The following is a 19,992-nucleotide window of genomic DNA, read 5'->3' as shown; positions in this document are numbered from 1 at the left end:
CGGAAGATTCTTCTCGGTCAATGATCAAAGCACAGTAAGTTCTATGCTGACAAAAGTCACTTTAGGAAAACACGACCATTGACTTCATTTATGAGCCCAAAGGTAACAATATCGACAAGAATGTACGCATTTGACATTAAATGAAACATTCATAGACAGTTTCCAACTCACCAGATCTGCCAAAGAGCCGTCATTCGTGAAAAAAACGATGATTTTAATATGACAGGTATCGGAAACAATCTCTTGGTCACCTGCGTTATTCCTTCCGAGGCGACGTGACGGCGCCACATTTGTTTGTTTATGGCTGTTTATCGCGAAGCAACACAGTTGAAATTTGTGTGTAAAATACCACAAATGTGTGGTGAATCAGTTCGTCATCTGCGTTTCGATGGTAATTCAGTCAGATTGGAGTTACTTTGAATCGAAGGCGAGGGTAACCTGCGTTATTTGTGTGACGGCGTGAACAAATTTGATTGCAATATTTTATACAGAAAGTAAATTTCAATGATTCTGGCTCAGTCTTGTAGATCTGTTATGCAGTGTTTTGGGAGTGTATCTGCTTTTCTACTATGAAGCTCATTTGGAGTGATACGCTGATCGAAGTGGGGTACCCTATGTGGGACATCAGCCGTATGCAGATTACGCCTCAGAACACTCTCGCATTTCACAAAGACAACAATAATTGTCAACATTTCAAGAACTGCATCAGTTTTATTAGATACTATTTCAACAAAAACAGCACAAACACGACTATTATCAATAACACAGAACGGGAGGTAAGTCTTCAAAGACGCACCAAGTGTGCGTTCCCGTTTTTGGACGCCATTTTTGCTAGTATTTTCACAGTAAATCTTAATATTTCCATATCTATTGAATGATTTTGGAATTTTCTTTGATTGTGCCGATTCTCCTATCTCTCTGGCATGTACTGGGTGCTTTGTGACCAGTTGTTCCCCTAGACTGTATTAAAAAATGCGTCCGTGTGAGCTGACCCCCACTTGTGACCAGTAGCAAAGAACAACTCATAATCAAACACAATGTCATGACATAAAGTACCCCAAATAGAAAGAATTCTCCTGCTGAGACTAATAGTAATCGACTTCCCTGTAGGCTTTTGACCTAGTTAGTTCACGTGCGGGACCTGATGCTGTCAAAAAACTCTGATTTTTAAATAATATTAATACAAGTCATTCAGCACCAATTGTACAAGGTGTTGTTTTGTTGACTTGTTATCCACTGATTTTCCTGTGGAAAGTTGACTGAGTAGCACAAGAAATGTAATGTTTCGGAGCAACACACTTGCCTTTATACTAACAGAATCAACCTTGCATATTAACAGCATAAATCTGAGAACAAGCTTTTATTTCGTTTGTAAAAACATGAAACGCAGTTGAAGGAACCACCCAAGTGGGTCATTATGAGGGGACCATCAGCACTCACCGAACATTTCAAATCAGTGATAGGTTGAATCTTTATGAAGAAATGTGCAGAGCCTCCCTTCTACAAATCCCAGGTCAGCAAACTGCCCCCAAAACGCCATAAATAATCTTACCTTTACTTATGAGGTTGGGTGGAATGAATAATTTTGTCACATTTCTTGATCAGCCCACAGGTGATCAGCCTTGCCATGAACCTAGAGCAGACGAGGCTATCAAACTCCTACTTCCTGTTTAGTTCTTCCGGAGAAAATGCAGAGATTCAGAAACAAAATAAAACGTGTCAGTGACAAAAAATAAGACTACGACACTGTAATTGATATGATATACTCAGTATCTAAATTGCGTCACGCTTGTAAAGTTTTCATGTTTTTTCGAATCCAGCAAAAATCTGATGTAATTTCATGTCAAATTACATCTAATCGATTTAGCAGAATTATTCTGCCCGACTTCAGAACAACAAATATGGCGACTGATTTCCAAGTCGACAGCATGAAAGGAAGGCTGGAGTTGAAAATCTGCGATTAAGAGATTGAGAGTGCGCTTAGTCCAGAGACATTATATTTTTTATGAAGCTGAGTATGATTTTTCATTGACATGACGTTTCAACTGGAAAAGAGGGCCGGATCAATCATTTTGTGGGCTCTGCTCGTGGTCCTGATCTCCACGCTATGTTATGCCTCACAGGTGGGTGGCCTACTTACTCTTTCTTACTCTTGGTTTCTAGAAATATATTACAGTAACAGTACAGGGATTTGATCATTAATAATCTATTACGTGTGTGTCACAGTGTATTTTTTCATATCAGTCTTTATGAAGATGTAAGTTAAGGAAACGTTCAAATTTGCAGCGGCCGCTACAAGCTAGTGTACAACAGATCTGCAACTTGCCCAATGATTACATTTAGTCTACAACTAGAAAATTCTAGAGAAATGGACAATCGCGCCTTAACGTAGGCAAACAGCTCCAAATTTCTGTTGTAGTCAGTTTGAAAAGCTACAATAAGTTATGATTATTGATTGAAAATGAAGAAATAGGCCTACAGCAATTGCTGGAGTAAATAATGTTTTTGATGTTGATACAAATCATACATTCACAATAAAAATACAATAAAAAATAAAAGAGAAACAAGATATATATATAACAGAAAATAAACTTTGGACGTGGTGTTCATCTGAGCGTTCATGAAACTGTAAACATAGGTTGCTACTTGCATCAGATTTGTGTAGCAGATTCATCACCATGCTGATGTTGGCTACCTATCACTAAGAAGAAGAGCATCATCTGCAGAAGGAAAAAATGAGGACTGCCCACATCTACCTTTTTGATTTGGCCTCGTAACCTCAAGTGGTTTTTTTCAAAACTCCAGTTTTGTGTGTGTTACTGTTATAATACGGAAAGACAAAAAGCCAACTGATGCATCCTACCGGTTTTGATTGCGTTTGATAGTTCTTGTCATCAAAGTGAAGATACTGCAATGTTAACTACATCATAGTGTCCAGTTTTCGTGGGATTTTGTTCTCCTCGTATGTTAAGTTATATGGTCAACCCTGTCTATAACGACCACCCAAGGAACTTACCAAAAGTGGTCGTTAGAGACAAGTGGTCGCAATGGAAAGGTGAATTACAAATACAATGGGAACCCCCCTTTTATTAGTAGTTTTAGACCCCCCAATTTAAGACTCCCCTTTTTAAGACAATATTTTTTCAGATTTTCTGTTCATAACCTCTGTAAATTTACTCCCATTTTAAGACTCCCTCCTTTTTAAGACCTGATTTTCTCAGTTTTTTTGGAGGTCGTAAAAAGGGGGTTGCACGCTCACCAGTGAAGGTACCTGTTTACAACACACCTAGCATGATCACTGGTTAAGCATTCTTGGTAATTGCATCAAATCAGAGGCTTGAGTTAAAAATTATGGTCAATTTCTGTATGCAAAACAGCGCCTACCCCTGCTCTCCTACAGACCACAAGTCAAACAAAAATTGGTTTCGGGGAGAAAGCCAAAAATGTAGGGTGGTTACATTTTTTATACAATTTAAGTCAGTATACATGTACTTTAATTAGTCACTGTGACAGAATAACCAGAAGGAAACCTTGAAATAATACTGTTAATAGGGTCAGGGAACAGGAAACACTGATTTGTTCTTAGTCTGTTTAGGGTTTTCATTACAACTACAAGCTAATGCAAATAAAACATGCAGTGGAAACAGAAATGGGTGGAGGACAAATAAGCCAGTCTTTGATGATAATACAAAAATATAATACTAATAGCACAACTGAAGACAAAATGAAAGAGAGAAAAAAAGCTTGTTGAACTGAACTTCTTCTTCTTCTTCTTCGTTCATGGGCTTAGACTCCCACGTTCACTCATTTTAGCACGAGTGGATTTTTACGTGTATGACCGTTTTTTACCCCGCCATTCAGGCAGCATACGCCGATTTCGGGGGAAACTGTTCTTACTCTTTGATAGAGACTGGAATTCAGTTACGCAGGAAGGTGTCGCTCGGGTTTAAATCTTGCACCTGAAGAGCAAGGGAAAGGTTCAGAAACATAATGCGAAAAAGAAAGAGAGCATTGTTGTATACCTTTTTTTTTTTTTATAATTACAACGGAACCCCCCTTTTAAGACCCCCCAATTTCAGACTTATTCTCTTTTAAGACCCTGTTTTCTCAGATGTTTTGTTCATTTATTAAATCATTACCTCCATTCTAAGACTCCCTCCTTTTGAACCCCTGATTTTCTTAGGTCATGAAAGAGGGGTTCCATTGTACTCTGCTCAGGTTGATTGTTATTTCTTGAAAATGCCAGTACTTTTTTTAATTTTGTGTTCATTGTGATAACAATTAACATATATATATATATTCAACTAGATGAATACACGGCTTTGCCGGGTGGATCGCGAGACAGAGTATGCAGCGTGGCGGTTCGCCGGCTTAGAGCACGTGTGGAACATTTTCATCGACCAGTTTGTGCCCGGGGTCCACCTGAATATGCCTACCAAATTTGATGCAGATCCGTCGAGAACTTTGGCAGTGCATCGCGAACAGACGGACACACACAGATTCACACACAGACAGTAGTCGTACCTACCATCTCCTGTAGAGCTTATTAATGGTTGCAATGAATATTTACGATGGGAGGGGTAGTATTAGTGGCAATATTTTGAAGATGGGAGGGATTTTGTACACACGAATTGCAATACTTATATGTACTACCTGTGCAGAAAAGCGCTGATCATTGTGTGGCGGAAGTGAAAGAAGTGAAGAAGTAGAGCCGAAAATAAAAGTGTTTAGTTTCGTAATTCGTATTGCGAAACAGAGTATTCACCGCGGTTCACCGCGCCGCGCTTAGAGCACGTGTTGAAAATTTGAAAATTTTCATTGACCAGTTTGTGCCCGGGGTCCACCTGAATATGCCCACCAAATTTGAAGCAGATCCATCATGCATCGCGAACACACACACACACACACAAGCCGTATATATATATATACTTAGTTGGATACCATGGGTTGACAACTCTCGCCATCAGTACCACGTGACCACTGATGAGACACAATAGTGTCGAAACACGTGTCTGGTCTAGGTACAAAAACAATGGTCCTCCTCAGGACTAGATTACCTTGTGATACGTCCCCCACAAAGGGACTTTGCTCTGTAAATCTCGGTCCCCCTTGAGGAGGGTCTGATGCTCCCAATAGGCTGTCTGTGAAGGGATACTTACTTCTCTCTCTTTCTCTGCTAAGAGATTTTAACAAATCCCGGAAGAAAGTCTCTGCTGACTTTCACAATTTCTGATGTTATATATATATTGATGCACTGTAATTGGTAAACCAGTAATGGACAATAAACAGATGCTGAAAGCAATGCATGTGACAGCTGGTCTGTTTGGCGTAGACAGTAAGATGAGAATTGAGATAAATTGATACACCAAGCGTAGAGGATAGTAATACATACAAATTAATATATCCTGTTGACAGTTGACTGAGTTGTAAAAATAGATTTGCTTTGAGGATTTGGCTTGTACTCGTTATACACAATACAGTGGAACCTCCCTTTTAAGACCCCACGGTTTAAAGGTGGTCGTCTAAATTTTTGCTTTTTTTCAATAATCTTATGGTTAGATTTTGCTAAAAAGTTATGTCAGATGATGAATGAACCATGGGGAAAAAAGTTATAGAAAAAAAAATATATGTAAAGAAAGATTTTATTTTTGGGTAGCGTGACTCACGCTTCCAATATTTTGTTTTCTGTTTGCTGAGAACATGTGCTTTGCCTAAAAATACTGACCAATCAAATTCATGTCACTATGCTTATAGCCATGCCCAAACAAGTGCAGCAACAGTTTGACACTGGAGCGCTGTCCACGCTTTTTTTTAAACGCACGAAATGCACGGGATTTGAGAGGAGTTTTGCGCTTGGCATTTTCCAAATAAGGATATCCTACTATGAGTACTACGCTGGAATACTACAATGAATTTTCAAACGGCTACACTGGCTTCGTCTTTCCTGATCGAAAGGGGGTGTATTGTTGATAATTGTAGATAATAGACTCTGCATTTTAATGGTCAAATGGCGATTTCGGTATAAAATTAAAAATGTAGACAAGGACCTTTAAGACCTCTTCCCTTTGAAGACCCTGTTTTCTCAGACTTTGTGTTCATAACCTGTGTACCCCCATTTTAAGACATGATTTTTTCAGAGTTTTGGAGGTCTGAAAGTTAAAAGGGGGGTTCTACTGTACTGTAAAGGTTGTTTGTGAGTATTGATGTTAAGTTGACTTCTTCTTTTTTGTTAAGAGAGAATGGATGTGTTTGATAGGGAGAGCGTGCACATGTAATAATTTGTGTAAAAAGAACAGCAGATGTTAAGCGGGCATTGAGTACTGTTCCCGGACTCAGATGACAGTAGGTCGGTCAGTTGGACCTGGATTGAAACTATGTATTGGTCCAAACGCCCTTGGTTTTGTCCTTTTAGATAGAAAATTGATAATCAGAAGACCTATGTGTCAATACTATCAGACGGTCGACCGGCCAGGGATTAGACCAATGTGTGAGATCAAAAGTATGGGTTAGTGAGTGAGTGACCAAAAACCTAGGCCTGAGGACAACACTGGACATTAAAACAGCTTTCCTTGAATTCTGAACATCCATTGATTTGATAAAAATTACAACACTTGAATCTCACTACATGTAGACTAAAAGCAAAACACTTGCAATGTGGTATATTTTTCACCACATAAACATAGACAGTTTTTTTGAAGGTCGAAGACAAACTAAAGTTTTATTTGAAAATGGTGTGTCAGAAATATATGTTAACTTTTAAACAGGATAAAGTTTCTGGCAGAAAAAAAGTCCCCGCCAAATGTATGATGCACAAACTTGTACAAAATCTGTTTGCCAGATTGTTTAGTTCTAATCTAAAGCAGAGTTTTAATGTGAAGTTCTGCAACAGATGTTGTCCGTCATTAAAGATACACCTTCCAACCTGCGTAGATCACCTTATAAGTTCACTATAGATCTTTCCTAGCTTTTACATGGGAAAGTCCCGCAGTGGGGCACTGCGGTTATGAAATTAAAGGCCCCTCCTGTTTTTGGAACCGCAGGAGCTTTCTAGTTTGCTGTTAGGTAGATTTTTGGTTCCTCTTTCCTGTCATGCTCTCTTTTTCTTTATGAATTCTTTTCTTTTTTCTGCCTTCTTGCTCATTCACCTGTATTTTTTCCAAAAATCTCTTCTCTTGCCGCTTGTCTCGCGATTCATGTATAGTTTAATCTGTTAGTGTTCTGATGTAAGTCCAGCAGTAGATAGGTTAAGCCTATTTTAACATACTGGAAACTGGTAATCTTCCAGTAGGTATTAATTTAGTTTTACTAAAGCCTGCTGGGACACAAGTAATGGGTTAGTGCATTTGTAAACAGGAATCGCTTGACAAGTGGCCCCCTTCATCCCCCCCTTCCTCGTCCTGATATGGCTCTGCGTAGTCGGCTGGACGTTAAGCAACAAACAAACAAACAAACATGGGAAAGGAGCATCCCCAAGTAGACACGATCCAAAAGGGAACAGCCTGGAAACTTTTAATGAAGTAATTTCTAAACTGACACAGATAAATCATTATGATGATTATGATCTGTGAAATAAATTCCCACACGAAATTCCCACTCTGCTTAGCGTTGTCAGTATTAGCAAGCAGCCCGGTTGTTAATTTTGGGTATTGTGTCCATGTTTGAGGATTCCAATGATGGCGCTAGTATTTTTTCAAACCGGTATGCAAACTTTTATGATGCAAACAGTCCAGAAAAAAACAGTAGGCTGGTCATTCGAACCAGTAAGAGTCCAACTCAGAGTACTGGTTTTGTTGTATAATAAGCAAAAAAAAAGGTAGTTTAAAAATCAACCGGTAGGTCTTACCGGCAGCCATTTTTTTCCCGGCTATGTCTCATTTCAACCGGTAAAATACCGGTAATTACCGATTAACGCCAATACTGGAATGCTATTATCACATGTAAAACTCTGGACAGGTCTTTGCTGGTGTTCAGGTTGATATGGGAAGGAATGCATATTTAAAGCAGTATAAGTAACTGGTCTTGGAACAACAGTGACAGGTCTCACTGGGGATTTGTGATGCTCATGCTGTATTGATTTCTGACTTATGAGTGTTTTTATTGCGTGTGAATGCAGAGACTGGTGTCATTCTGTCAAACTGCACATGCATGTAATTGCGTCTGTAGTTTACTGGTGGGAGCAGGCCAGAACTGGAGCAACTGAACAATTGACTGGAGCACTTCAAGGCACATGTGACAGTCACCTCACAGGAACACTTGTTCTTACTTTCTCTTTATTTGTTTTATTCAGTTATATTAATTTGTTACACAAAATCCAATTATTAGACGAAAATATGCCGTTTTTGTTTTTTTAAGAGTAGAAAATGTGCAATCTGATTTTTGTTTCAAACAACATGTGTCTGGTGGCTAAAATCTATAAAAATGCTCTGAGTACATTTCCTTTAGTTGAACGTGAACATGTTCCACGGTGTCAGAAAACAGAACAAAAGGATAATGAAAGATTCTGCGTGTTACGAAGGACCATCCTTATGTGAGTTATAAAGGAACTAGCTATCTGCAAACTTCAGTATCAGTTTGGTTGTACATAGCAAGGCAGCTGATTGCTCAGAAGAAGAGAAATACTGTGGGACCCCCTTTGTAAGACCCTCTGATTTTAAGACCCCCCCCCCCCCCCCCTTTTTACATTTAGTCAAGTTTTGACTAAATGTTTTAACATAGACTGATAGAGGGGGGAATCGAGACGAGGGTCGTGGTGTTTGTGTGTGTGTCTGTCTGTCTGTGTGTGTGTGAATAGCGATTCAGACTAAACTACCGGACCGATCTTGATGAAATTTGACATGAGAGTTCCTGGGTATGATATCCTCAGACTTGTTTTTTCATTTTTTTGATAAATGTCTTTGATGACGTCATATCCGGCTTTTCGTGAAAGTTGAGGCGGCACTGTCACGCTCTCATTTTTCAACCAAATTGGTTGAAATTTTGGTCAAGTAATCTCCGACGAAGCCCGGACTTCGGTATTGCATTTCAGCTTGGTGGCTTAAAAATTAATTACTGACTTTGGTCATTAAAAATCTGAAAATTGTAAAAAAAATATTTTTTTTATAAAACGATCCAAATTTACGTTCATCTTATTCTCCATCATTTTCTGATTCCAAAAACATATAAATATGTTATATTTGGATTAAAAACAAGCTCTGAAAATTAAAAATATAAAAATTATGATCAAAATTACATTTTCGAAATCAATTTAAAAACACTTTCATCTTATTCCTTGTCGGTTCCTGATTCCAAAAACATATAGATATGATATGTTTGGATTGAAAACACGCTCAGAAAGTTAAAACGAAGAGAGGTACAGAAAAGCGTGCTATCCTTCTCAGCGCAACTACTACCCCGCTCTTCTTGTCAATTTCACTGCCTTTGCCATGAGCGGTGGACTGACGATGCTACGAGTATACGGTCTTGCTGCGTTGCATTGCATTCAGTTTCATTCTGTGAGTTCGACAGCTACTTGACTAAATGTTGTATTTTCGCCTTACGCGACTTGTTTTTTTCTTTTTTCGACCTTGCTTTTTCAGTGAATTTCAGATTTTTTGTTCATAACCTTTGTCAATTTACTTTAATAATAATATTATTTAGACAACTTCCCTTTTAAGATCTGGTATAAACAGGGTAGTTCTGCTGTAAGTTTGGTTGCAGATGGCAATTGCATTGATCGCTCAGACCTAGCTTACAACTACAAATCCGCTGGCTCAAAGGCTTGAGCCACATCCATGAGTTCATGAACTTTTTCACTTCGGTAGCTTGAGCAAGTGACACCAACTTGTTGGGCTTATTGCTAGGGTTCTCTCATCATAGAGAAGTAACATGTCCTACAGCAGGGTTATAATGTTCTACATAGTAAGTACAAACTGAAAGTGAAATCCTAAAAAAATTTACATTTTGTGTTGCTTGTGTTGGGATTTTGAACCAGTGGCTATGTTTCAGTTTGTGCTGTTGCGCATTCATGAATCATTGCAGCCCTGAAAGTCAAAACAATTGTGTACTAGCCTTTGGCTAGTGATTCAGAACATTTACTAGCCAGAGAGCAAACTTTACTAGCCGAACCAACAATTGTGTCAGCAACTTTACTCGCATTTGGCAAGTAGATGAACATTTCTACTCGCCAATTACATGTTTCTACTCGCCATGGTGAGTAAAATACTCACCACTTTGGGGCCTGCATTGAATGGCTATTTGTATAAAATCCTCTTCTTGTTCCTGAGCGTACCTGCTCATAACACTCCCTAGGCTGTTCGTACAGAGAAGATGACATCCGTTTTCAATCATAGGCCACCATATTGGCAGCCTTACTCCGTCTTCGGAGGAATGAGGGGAATTGTTAAACAAAGAGAGTACACAACAATGACCAGGTTTTGGTACATTTCTTGATCAATATTTCGACAGCTTGACGTCACTGCCTTCGTCGGGATGGTAAAAAGTAAGGAATGGGGTGAATGTATGAGGTTCTCATGAGTGGGTATTGTGCCAAGTTGCTGAGCTTTTTCAATCAAATGACGACACTAATGATGGAGATGGACATTGTTATGATTGCAGGTAAATCAGCTGTCGGTGCAGGAACCCATTCTCTTCGTGTCCACACTCAGCGGCTCCTTCTATGCTGTGGGACAGAGCTCTGGGAAGGTCTACTGGACCTTGAAAGAGGGTAAGTCTTTTCTGGCAATTGCTGAGTATTACATTTTTCTTACTGAGTTTACTGGACTGTGGTGGAATTCAAATAGTAACCCATTGAGCAGCAGCCGTTGCTATTGACCTTTTCCCTGCCCAAACAGTGTGCATTTACTGTCAAGATACTGTACAGTGGAACCCCCCTTTTAAGGCCTCCGAAAATCTGAGAAAATTGGGTCTTATGAAGGGGGGAGTTTTAAAATAGGGGTAATTTTACAAAGGTTATGAACAGAAAGTCTGAGAAAACAAGGTCTTAGAAAGGAGGGAGTCTTAAAGTAGACAAAGGGACAACATAATGTGTCCTTTATTGGGAGGTTTTCTTGCATCAGAGGGGCCTGGCATTACAGGTAGCACTGTACATGTACCTGTATTTTGACTGTGGTTGGACTGCTGGTTGTGACTGGTTAGAGGTGGTTGTTTGTATGAAGCATACATCCTCAATTGTGTACTTGTTTGCATAGTATCCACTGTGTGTTGGTTTAGCTTCCAAGCATTGTCTGGATCCTTTGACAAGTTTCTTCTGTTGATTGCTTTCCTTGTTCAAACATTTTTGTTCCAAAAAGCTGATTGAGTCTGAGTGTGCATTATGTACGGATTGACTGTTATGCATCTATTAGATTGGGTCAAAGAAACTACAATGTACAGTGTTTGATTGGGTGTAGATTACACTGCATGCAGACACCTGCACATAGGGGTGCACAAACACGAACTCATGCAGGCACATACGCACACTCAGACACACACATACACACACACACACCCACACAAACACATACACACACACACACACACACACACACACACACACACTCTCAAACACACACACACACACACTCACACACACACATACACACACACACACACACACACACACCTAAGCACCAATATCATGAGCTAAATCCAGAGAGAAACAGACATTCAGTGATTCACACACAAGCGCACATGCTGGAGCAGAGGCATTCACAAGCAGACAGACATAAATATATATACATACATGTGCGCGCACACACACACAAACCAATATTATTGCTCCTTGCGCACACACATTCTTTTTTACATTTAGTCAAGTTTTGACTAAATGTTTTAACATAGAGGGGGGAATCGAGACGAGGGTCGTGGTGTATGTGTGTGTCTGTGTGTGTGTGTAGAGCGATTCAGACTAAACTACTGGGCCGATCTTTATGAAATTTGACATGAGAGTTCCTGGGTATGATATCCCCGGACGTTTTTTTCATTTTTTCGATAAATAACTTTGATGACGTCATATTCGGCTTTTTGTAAAAGTTGAGGCGGCACTGTCACACCCTCATTTTTCAATCAAATTGATTGAAATTTTGGCAAAGCTATCTTCGACGAAGGCTGGGGTTTGGTATTGCATTTCAGCTTGGTGGCTTAAAAATTAATGAGTGAGTTTGGTCATTAAAAATCGGAAACTTCTAATTAAAATTATTTTTTTATTAAACGATCCAAAAACAATTTCATCTTATTCTTCGTCATTTTCTGATTCCAAAAACATATACATATGTTATATTTGGATTAAAAACAAGCTCTGAAAATTAAAAATATACAAATTATGATCAAAATTAAATTTCCGAAATCGTTTTAAAAACTATTTCATCTTATTCCTAGTCGGTTCCTGATTCCAAAAACATATAGATATGATATGTTTGGATTAAAAACACGCTCAGAAAGTTAAAACGAAGAGAGGTACAGTAAAGCGTGCTATGAAGCACAGCGCAACCGCTACCGCGCCAAACAGGCTCGTCACTTTCACTGCCTTTTGCACTAGCGGCGGACTACGTTCAGTTTCATTCTGTGAGTTCCACAGCTTGACTAAAGGTAGTAATTTTGCCTTACGCGACTTGTTAAACATTGTAACTGTAAGCTTCAGTTGATTTGGCTCGGTTAAATTTTGGGAATTTCATCAAGCTTGAGAGAAGTTCAATGGTTTTTCTATCATAACGTTGTTTCATTAACAAGCAAATTGTTTTTACCTGTTCCTGTTTGGGGATTTGGAGGTTTACTTACAAAATATTGATCCTTGGGATTTTGTTGCAGATCCTGTGTTGCGAGTACCCCAAGATGAACTACAAAGGTGGGTGGATTCTCTATCTCTACAGTTATTGAAATCATTTTGTTCTGACTGTACTTTTGGTAGCATTAACTTTTATTAAGCTGAGACTATGCCGTCTGTTTCAGTAATTCCAAGCAGTTTTTATCCACACTGTTTAACAGATTTCTGCTTTTTCAGTACTTTTAAGGTGACTTGATACGTGTGAGATCATTTTGAAATTGTATTACTACACCTGTTTGTGCTTATGTAAGTTTTCTGCAGTGTTCCTTTCACGCGGAAGAAACAAAGTGCAAGGAAAGTTTTCTGTGATAATAATACATAGATATCCATGCATACTTTAAGTAGGTATTCACACATACTTTAAGTAGATGGTCATACATACTTGTACATGTTCGATCAGAGAAAAGTGTCAATGAATACAATGGAACCCCCCTTTTAAGACCTCTACAAATCTGAGAAAATCCAATCTTAAAAAGGAGAGAGTCTTAAAATGGGGGTAATTTTACAGAGGTTATAAACAGAAAGTCTGAGAAAACAAGGTCTTAAAAAGGAGGGAGTCTTAAAATGGGGGTAATTTTACAGAGGTTATGAACAGAAAGTCTGAGAAAACAAGGTCTTAAAAAGGAGGGAGTCTTAAATTGGGGGGTCTTAAAAGGGGGGTTCCACTGTAACACATAGAACTCTTAGCCATCATTGTGTTGTTACATCTAGTACTCTTCACCTTTTTAATGTTCTTTGACAAAGTGTAAGGCTTGTAAGGGCTATCCATAGCTGCGGCACTTAAACTCATCAAACAGTAGTAGATACTCTTTTCTTTTGATGCTTGTTTGCAGAGCGCCCTACTTACCCGACCCAAAGGACGGCTCGTTGTACTGGGTGAATCCAGTGGATGGCATCATCAAGCAACCCTACACCATCCCTGAACTGGTGTCAGCTTCACCGTGCAGAAGTTCCGAGGGCATCCTTTATACAGGTCAGAGAAACATCAAAAGAAAAAGAGAAACCTCTGTGTGAGATTTCTAGGTTTGGTTTGGAAGAATATTAAGACAAATCAGATTTGTAAATGGGCAATAAACATTTTGTATTAACCTATTCACTGCCAGGAAATATTTGTATACAAAGCATTACTTATGGGTGTATGTATGATTGCTATCCACACTAGGACAAATGGCAGTGGCATTTATGCTATATGGCAGAATAAATTCTTGTTCTTGTTCTGTGTTTACCTCAATTGACAACTCACACTCACAGTGTGCCCTTGATGTAAAAATAAATACACACACACACACACACACACACACACACACACACACACACACACACACACACACACACACACACACACACACACACACACACAGATTGTGTGTTTGTTGTTTTTCTTTTTCTCCTCTTGTTGTTTGTTGAACGGTTTGTTGTCCTGCAGGCAGTGAAAGGGTTAAATACATTTAGGTTTTGATCCTGTACTATCGCAGCTGTTGAAAAATGAATACAGAAACACTGGTGACATGTGAAGAAATAGATAATGAATTAAATGCAGTGGTGTATGCAAGAAGACATTATCTACCCACAGCTTTCTTGCATGATCGGGACTGGGTGGCCGAGTGGTAACGCACTTGCGCTCGGAAGCGAGAGGTTGCGTGTTCGACCCTGGGTCAGGCCGCAATTTTCTCCCTCCTTTCCTAACCTAGGTAGTGGGTTCAAGTGCTAGTCTTTCGGATGAGACGAAAAACCGAGGTCCCTTCGTGTACACTACATTGGGGTGTGTTCGTTAAAGATCCCACGATTGACAAAAGGGTCTTTCCTGGCAAAATTGTATAGGCATAGATAAAAATGTCCACCAAATACCCGTTTGACTTGGAATAAAGGCCGTGAAAGGTGAATGCTCGCCTAATAGGCTACTGAGCTTTACTGGCCGATGTGAATGCGTTATATATTGTGTGTAAAAAATGTCTGTTTGTCTGTCTGTCTGTAAAAAATTCCATTTCAAACGGCAGAAATTAATATGTAAGCGCCTAGGGCTATATCTAGATTAGGCGCATAAAAATGATCACAATAATAATAATAATAATGATCAGTGTCCTTTGATAACAGGGATACATGTAATTATTTCCATCAGGCTGATAGATAATGGTGTCCTTTATTTGGAGTTGTCCTCTCATCAGAGGGCCATCAGGTCATGTGGACTTTTTACAACACACCCGTTTATTCGGGGGTGTATATGTTTCACTTTGTCTTTTTGAATACCGGTAAGTCATTAAATGGGGGAAAAGCCTCTTTTGCTGAGCAAACAATATCTAATTGATTCGGAATTTTGGGGTACACTTGCTGTATTGATTGATCTGTGAATCTGCTAAACGTGGCTTAAGTTTTACAAAGTTTGCTTCATCCCTTTCCAAAGCAAGAAGAATGGGAAACAAGAGGATTTCTTTCCTTTTTTGTTGTTGAAAATCTAAAACCGTTTTATCCTAAAAATGTGCCATGAATTACAAAAAGTAATAATTATTTGTGCAGGCACAAAAAAGGATGTCTGGTTGGCGATTGATCCAGTAACAGGTGTGAAAGTTCAGACCCTGACAATGAACGGAGCACAGAAAACCTGCCCTTCTTCTACCAAAAACCTGCTCTACCTGGGACGAACAGGTGTGTGGTGCATCCATGATCAATATAGATGAATTACCTATGGAGCTTTTTCAGTCTTGTGCACAAAGTCTGTGAAAAGCCTCAAGAATTCAGCTGTTGCCGCTCCCAAGAAGTCTGTACCTGTTGGAGAGTTGTGTGCAGGGGAAGATAAAGTATTTGATAGAGTATCATATAGCAGAATATATCAATGTGTGTTGTGTGTGTGTGAGAGAGAGGGGGAGGGGTTAGAGAGAGAGAGAATGGGGTAGGGCACAGAGATGAGACCAGATGGATACAATTACAAAGATTGTGCCTCAGCGTATTATGTGTGCATGCTTTTATTCCAAGTCGTTTTGATAGTTATAGTTCTCTTCAACAACTTTTCTTTTTTCTTCTCTTTCTGCAGAGTACTCCATTGTCATGTTTGACAGCCACACAGGGGAAAAAAGGTGAGATGCTGAAAATTGCACCACATGCACCCACACAAATGAAAAACACATGCACGCGCACACAAACATGCACGTATGCACACACACACACACACACTCACACACACACACACACACACACACACACACACACACACACACACTCACTCACTCACACTCACACTCACTCATGCACACACACACATCAGTTTCATATTTTACTTCTGTAGTTTTTTTTACAGGAGTGTTATCTGAATTGTGTGTTTAAACAATTTCAGACGTGGCTTTATTCACCCAAATCCCCCCTCCTTTCCTCCCCCTCCTCCCTAAGTCTGATCCAGGAGCTGCATTGTGCCAGGGTATAGAGCAAGGAATAAACTTTGGATTTAAGATGAAGATGGAAACCGGCCTCCGTAGCGCAGTGGTTAGCGCATCGGGCTGCGGGCCGGGAGGTCGTGGGTTCGAATCCCATCAGGGTCATGTGGGTTTTTCGGGCTACGGTCGGCTCCTACCCAGAGTGGAAGTGCTATGGTTCCTATGGGAAGGCTGGGATCACACAGCCGAGTGCCATTCACTTAACGAATGCGACTTTGAGGGTGCTCAGGTTCTGTATACCTGACCAACACCGCAGGTGCGGCAGTTCTCGGGCCTGGTTGACGCCAGGATATATTATGACAGTAAGCGTAGAGTGCTGCCCTGTCACGTAGTCTCAAACCAAAATTGGAAATCCAAAGCATCATTATAATCATCCTCATCTCATTAATCATCCAAAATATAAATTGTCCTTGCTCTTGTGGCCCTTCATGCCCGGAGCTCTCATGGTGACCTTGGTCTCAGTGTTCCTGTTCCTTCCTTCCCTGAATAGTAGTTCTGCTGTCAGTCTTCAACGTGTGACATTCTGGGGGGTCGACGGAGGGACGTGGTGGCGGTCTGCTCTCTGGAGGGGACGCTCACTCAGTCTGGCTCCGCGACTTAAAGTCAATGTCGTTTGTAGGGGGCATAGTAGGTAGTGGGCTGCGTCCGTTAGCTCGGGACAGACCCACTACTGAACACCGTCGAAGTGACTCAGCAGAAGTGCAGTGTCATCTTCCGAGGGTAGCCTACCGCAGCGACCCGACATCCCCCCCTGGAGCGTCTGTAAAATCGACAAGTCTGGCAGTGGAACGAAATTCAGAGGTGGTTGGAGCAGCGAGTGCAGGGACGGGGCGGTGTGAGAGCACAACGGGACAAGGGAACAAGTGTAAAGACGGGGGGAAAAAAAAAGAAAAAAAAAGATGAAGATGAAAAAGAAACAGCACCCTCTTGGCACAAGTTGCATACCGAAAATATCATTTACTTTTTATACAGTTATGTTCTTGTGTCTTTTCAGCTGGAATGCAACATTTTTGGATTACTCGTCTCACATAGCACCTGATCCTCAAGAATACGGTATGTTTCACACACTTTTCTTCTTTGCTTCTCTGGTAATATTACAACTCAGAAGAGATTTGTTATCTTCACATTTTCTTGTGTATTTTACTTGGCATTCATGAAGCAGAGGTGAAATGTTGATGGATTTTTAATCACAAGGAGGACACATGTTGTATTGGTTTATTTTATTGTTATAAGACTGTCACCAACACTGCCCCGGCACCATTCACAACATCTACAGGAGCGACTTCACCACAAACACCATATCTGCGGATCATACTTTTTTCTTTTGCACATTCAAGCCAAGAGAAGAAGAAGGCTCTGTGTCATTAGCATAATTCTGATTTGAAAATGCAATGTTCACTTCCATTTTCTTTGTTCATATGATTATTTGTCTGTTTCAGATCTGGGACATTTTACAGCCAGTTCCAACGGGAAAATGGCCACCTTGGATAGACGCACAGGTATGTTTGTTTGTTATACCACTGTAGCCAGCTTTACCTGGACCTGGCTCTAAGGCCCCCCCAAAAAATAGGTCTGTTTACGGTAACATAGGGTGAAAAAATAGGGTCGGTAGGTCGGGGTTTTTTTTGGGTTTTTTTTCTCCCCTCTCTATGATGTTTCACAGTTCATTTCTTCTCATCAATCCCTGTTTTTGCCCAACATAACTATAAACAGTACTTTGAGCTTACCTCCCTTCTGTCGTCTGCTGTTTGAGCGCAAACAGCTCTATTTTGGATGCGTTTTTTTTTGTTTTTTTCAGACGATCCAAAAAAAAGATTAGGGTCGGGCCTAAAAACTAGGGTCGGTTGGGTTACCGTAAACAGACCTTTTTTTGGGGGGGGCCTAAGATATGCGTAGGTATACTTGTCCTGGCCACAAAATAATTGTTCAGTCAGGGGACTTCCTACGTGTCAGAACTATGGGACGGTGGACCTGCCAGGGGTCAGAACAATGCGTCAGATCACAAAGTATTTGTTAGGGACCAAAAACCGAGGCCTGCAAACAACACTGAATTACCACAGGGAAATAGACTAGCACTTCTCTTGCAGTATATATGTACCCTGTACACAGTGTGACGTGGTTTCTCTTTGTTGCAGGCAAGGTGCTGTGGCACCATGCGTTCGAGTCCCCAGTGGTGGCGCTGTACATGTTGAAGGGAGACTTGCTGCAGCGAGCGCCGTTCACCAGTTTTGCACCTGAGACGCTGGAACATCTGACTGGAGACATGACAGACGTACACTGGCGCAACCGCTTTCTGGACATGGGCTCCAAGCAAACATTTTAGTGAGTTTTTTTATCGGTCTAAATTTGAGTAATTTCAGAAATATTTTCTGCTCGTGGGAAATCTTCTGTGTTAAATTAACAGAGAATGGGAACTTCATTTGTTGGTAGGTGTGTATTTTTGACCGTGTAAGTGTGTACATGTGTATTCAACTTTGTGTGAGTGTATGCGCTAGATTGGCTTGCAGCGTCATGATTATAAAAATGTGAGAACAAAGACTTGATAAAAATGTCATAAGCTTTCCTTGTTATCACATTATCGCTTTGTTCGTTTTCAGCTCCACGCTCTATGTGGGTGAATTTGAACAAGCAACGTTCGCCCTGAGCTCACTTGTGGATGAAAATATTGTTGGCACCATAGCTGTGAGTGTTTCATGTTTCGTTCTTCATTTCAAAATGGTTTTATTTCACAATAATATTGTTCACCAAAGGAAGTTTTTATTTTCATTTTAACAAGCTACACTGGTTTTGTTAAGAAAATCAAATGTCAGTACTGTTGTTTTAGAAAGCTTCTAGTTTAGGTCCTGAATAATGTTTGCCTCGTTTTTTTATTGGTTGGTATTAAGATTGATAAAGCTTTCACACCAGTCTGAATCTAACTGTCGGATGCAGGAGTTGTTTGTTTCTAACACATCTTTTCCAGTCACTGCTGATTCTGAGCAGACAATATTGCCTGAAACTTCTTTTTCAAAGAAAAAAACAAACATTGCTGCATGTATATGGCTTGTGCAGTCACCTGCAAGGATGATCTTGCATGAGGAGATATTTCCTTCTGAACCACTGTAAATCTTTAAAGCAGTTACAGTTGCTAATATTGGCGGGGATACAACGGTCATACATGTAAAAACCCGCTCATGCAAAAGACACGAGTGTACATGGAAGTTTCAGCACATGAACGCAGAAGAAGAAGAAATTGCGAATACATATGTCTGTAGCACCATGCATTGAAACTGTTGTGCATGAATAACTTGAATGATATGTGTTTGCAAAATCAAAAAACAAGAAAGGTAGATTGTTGGAACGTTTGTTATTGACAAAACAATGCATTCACAGATATTTCGACCCAACGGTAATTTTGATTCTGAATTTTGGAACGTTGGCAGTCTCTTTGTTTTTGGATTTGATATGTGTTTGCAAGATAAAAATTCTAGGAATTTGAAAAGATGTGTCTTTTTACAGCAAAGAGGCAAGCCACCCCTGCTGGAGGGCCCAAAAGACGACGTCGAGAGGAAAGAACCACGTAGGGATCCCGACAACAGTCACGAGCAGCAAAAGCAAAATAAATCTCCCATCGATGCTATGTCCGACACCAGAGGGGCGTCTTCAGCTCTCATCATGGGTCAGTGAGCTTTGTGTGCAGACCTGCTACAGTAGAACCCCCATTTTAAGACCCCCCAATTTAAGACTTCCTCCCTTTTAAGACCCTGTTTTCTAAGATGTTCTGTTCAT

General features: G+C 40.2%; 2 protein-coding genes across 4 annotated transcripts in view; one reads left to right on the top strand and one right to left on the bottom strand.

Moving 5' to 3' along the window:
* LOC138959951 (testis-expressed protein 2-like) overlaps positions 1 to 1,662 on the bottom strand; it is a 49,559-nt gene extending 47,897 nt beyond the window's left edge. For all 3 annotated transcript variants that reach the window (XR_011453844.1, XR_011453846.1, XM_070331635.1), the window contains exon 1: positions 1,553 to 1,662. The gene's annotated coding sequence lies outside the window, so the exon portion shown is untranslated. The remainder of the gene's footprint in view (positions 1 to 1,552) is intronic.
* Positions 1,663 to 1,902: 240 nt separating this feature from the next.
* LOC138959941 (serine/threonine-protein kinase/endoribonuclease IRE1-like) overlaps positions 1,903 to 19,992 on the top strand; it is a 46,163-nt gene continuing 28,073 nt past the window's right edge. The window contains exons 1-11 of the mRNA XM_070331622.1: positions 1,903 to 2,123; positions 10,594 to 10,702; positions 12,784 to 12,820; positions 13,633 to 13,772; positions 15,314 to 15,442; positions 15,828 to 15,870; positions 17,219 to 17,277; positions 17,664 to 17,723; positions 18,360 to 18,546; positions 18,822 to 18,906; positions 19,723 to 19,882. Coding sequence (XP_070187723.1) covers positions 2,034 to 2,123; positions 10,594 to 10,702; positions 12,784 to 12,820; positions 13,633 to 13,772; positions 15,314 to 15,442; positions 15,828 to 15,870; positions 17,219 to 17,277; positions 17,664 to 17,723; positions 18,360 to 18,546; positions 18,822 to 18,906; positions 19,723 to 19,882 — 1,099 coding nt within the window. The 5' untranslated portion in view covers positions 1,903 to 2,033. The remainder of the gene's footprint in view (positions 2,124 to 10,593; positions 10,703 to 12,783; positions 12,821 to 13,632; positions 13,773 to 15,313; positions 15,443 to 15,827; positions 15,871 to 17,218; positions 17,278 to 17,663; positions 17,724 to 18,359; positions 18,547 to 18,821; positions 18,907 to 19,722; positions 19,883 to 19,992) is intronic.

Source organism: Littorina saxatilis, linkage group LG2 (assembly GCF_037325665.1).
Source record: "Littorina saxatilis isolate snail1 linkage group LG2, US_GU_Lsax_2.0, whole genome shotgun sequence".
NCBI lineage: Eukaryota > Metazoa > Mollusca > Gastropoda > Littorinimorpha > Littorinidae > Littorina > Littorina saxatilis.
This window is presented reverse-complemented; position numbering and strand designations above follow the sequence as displayed.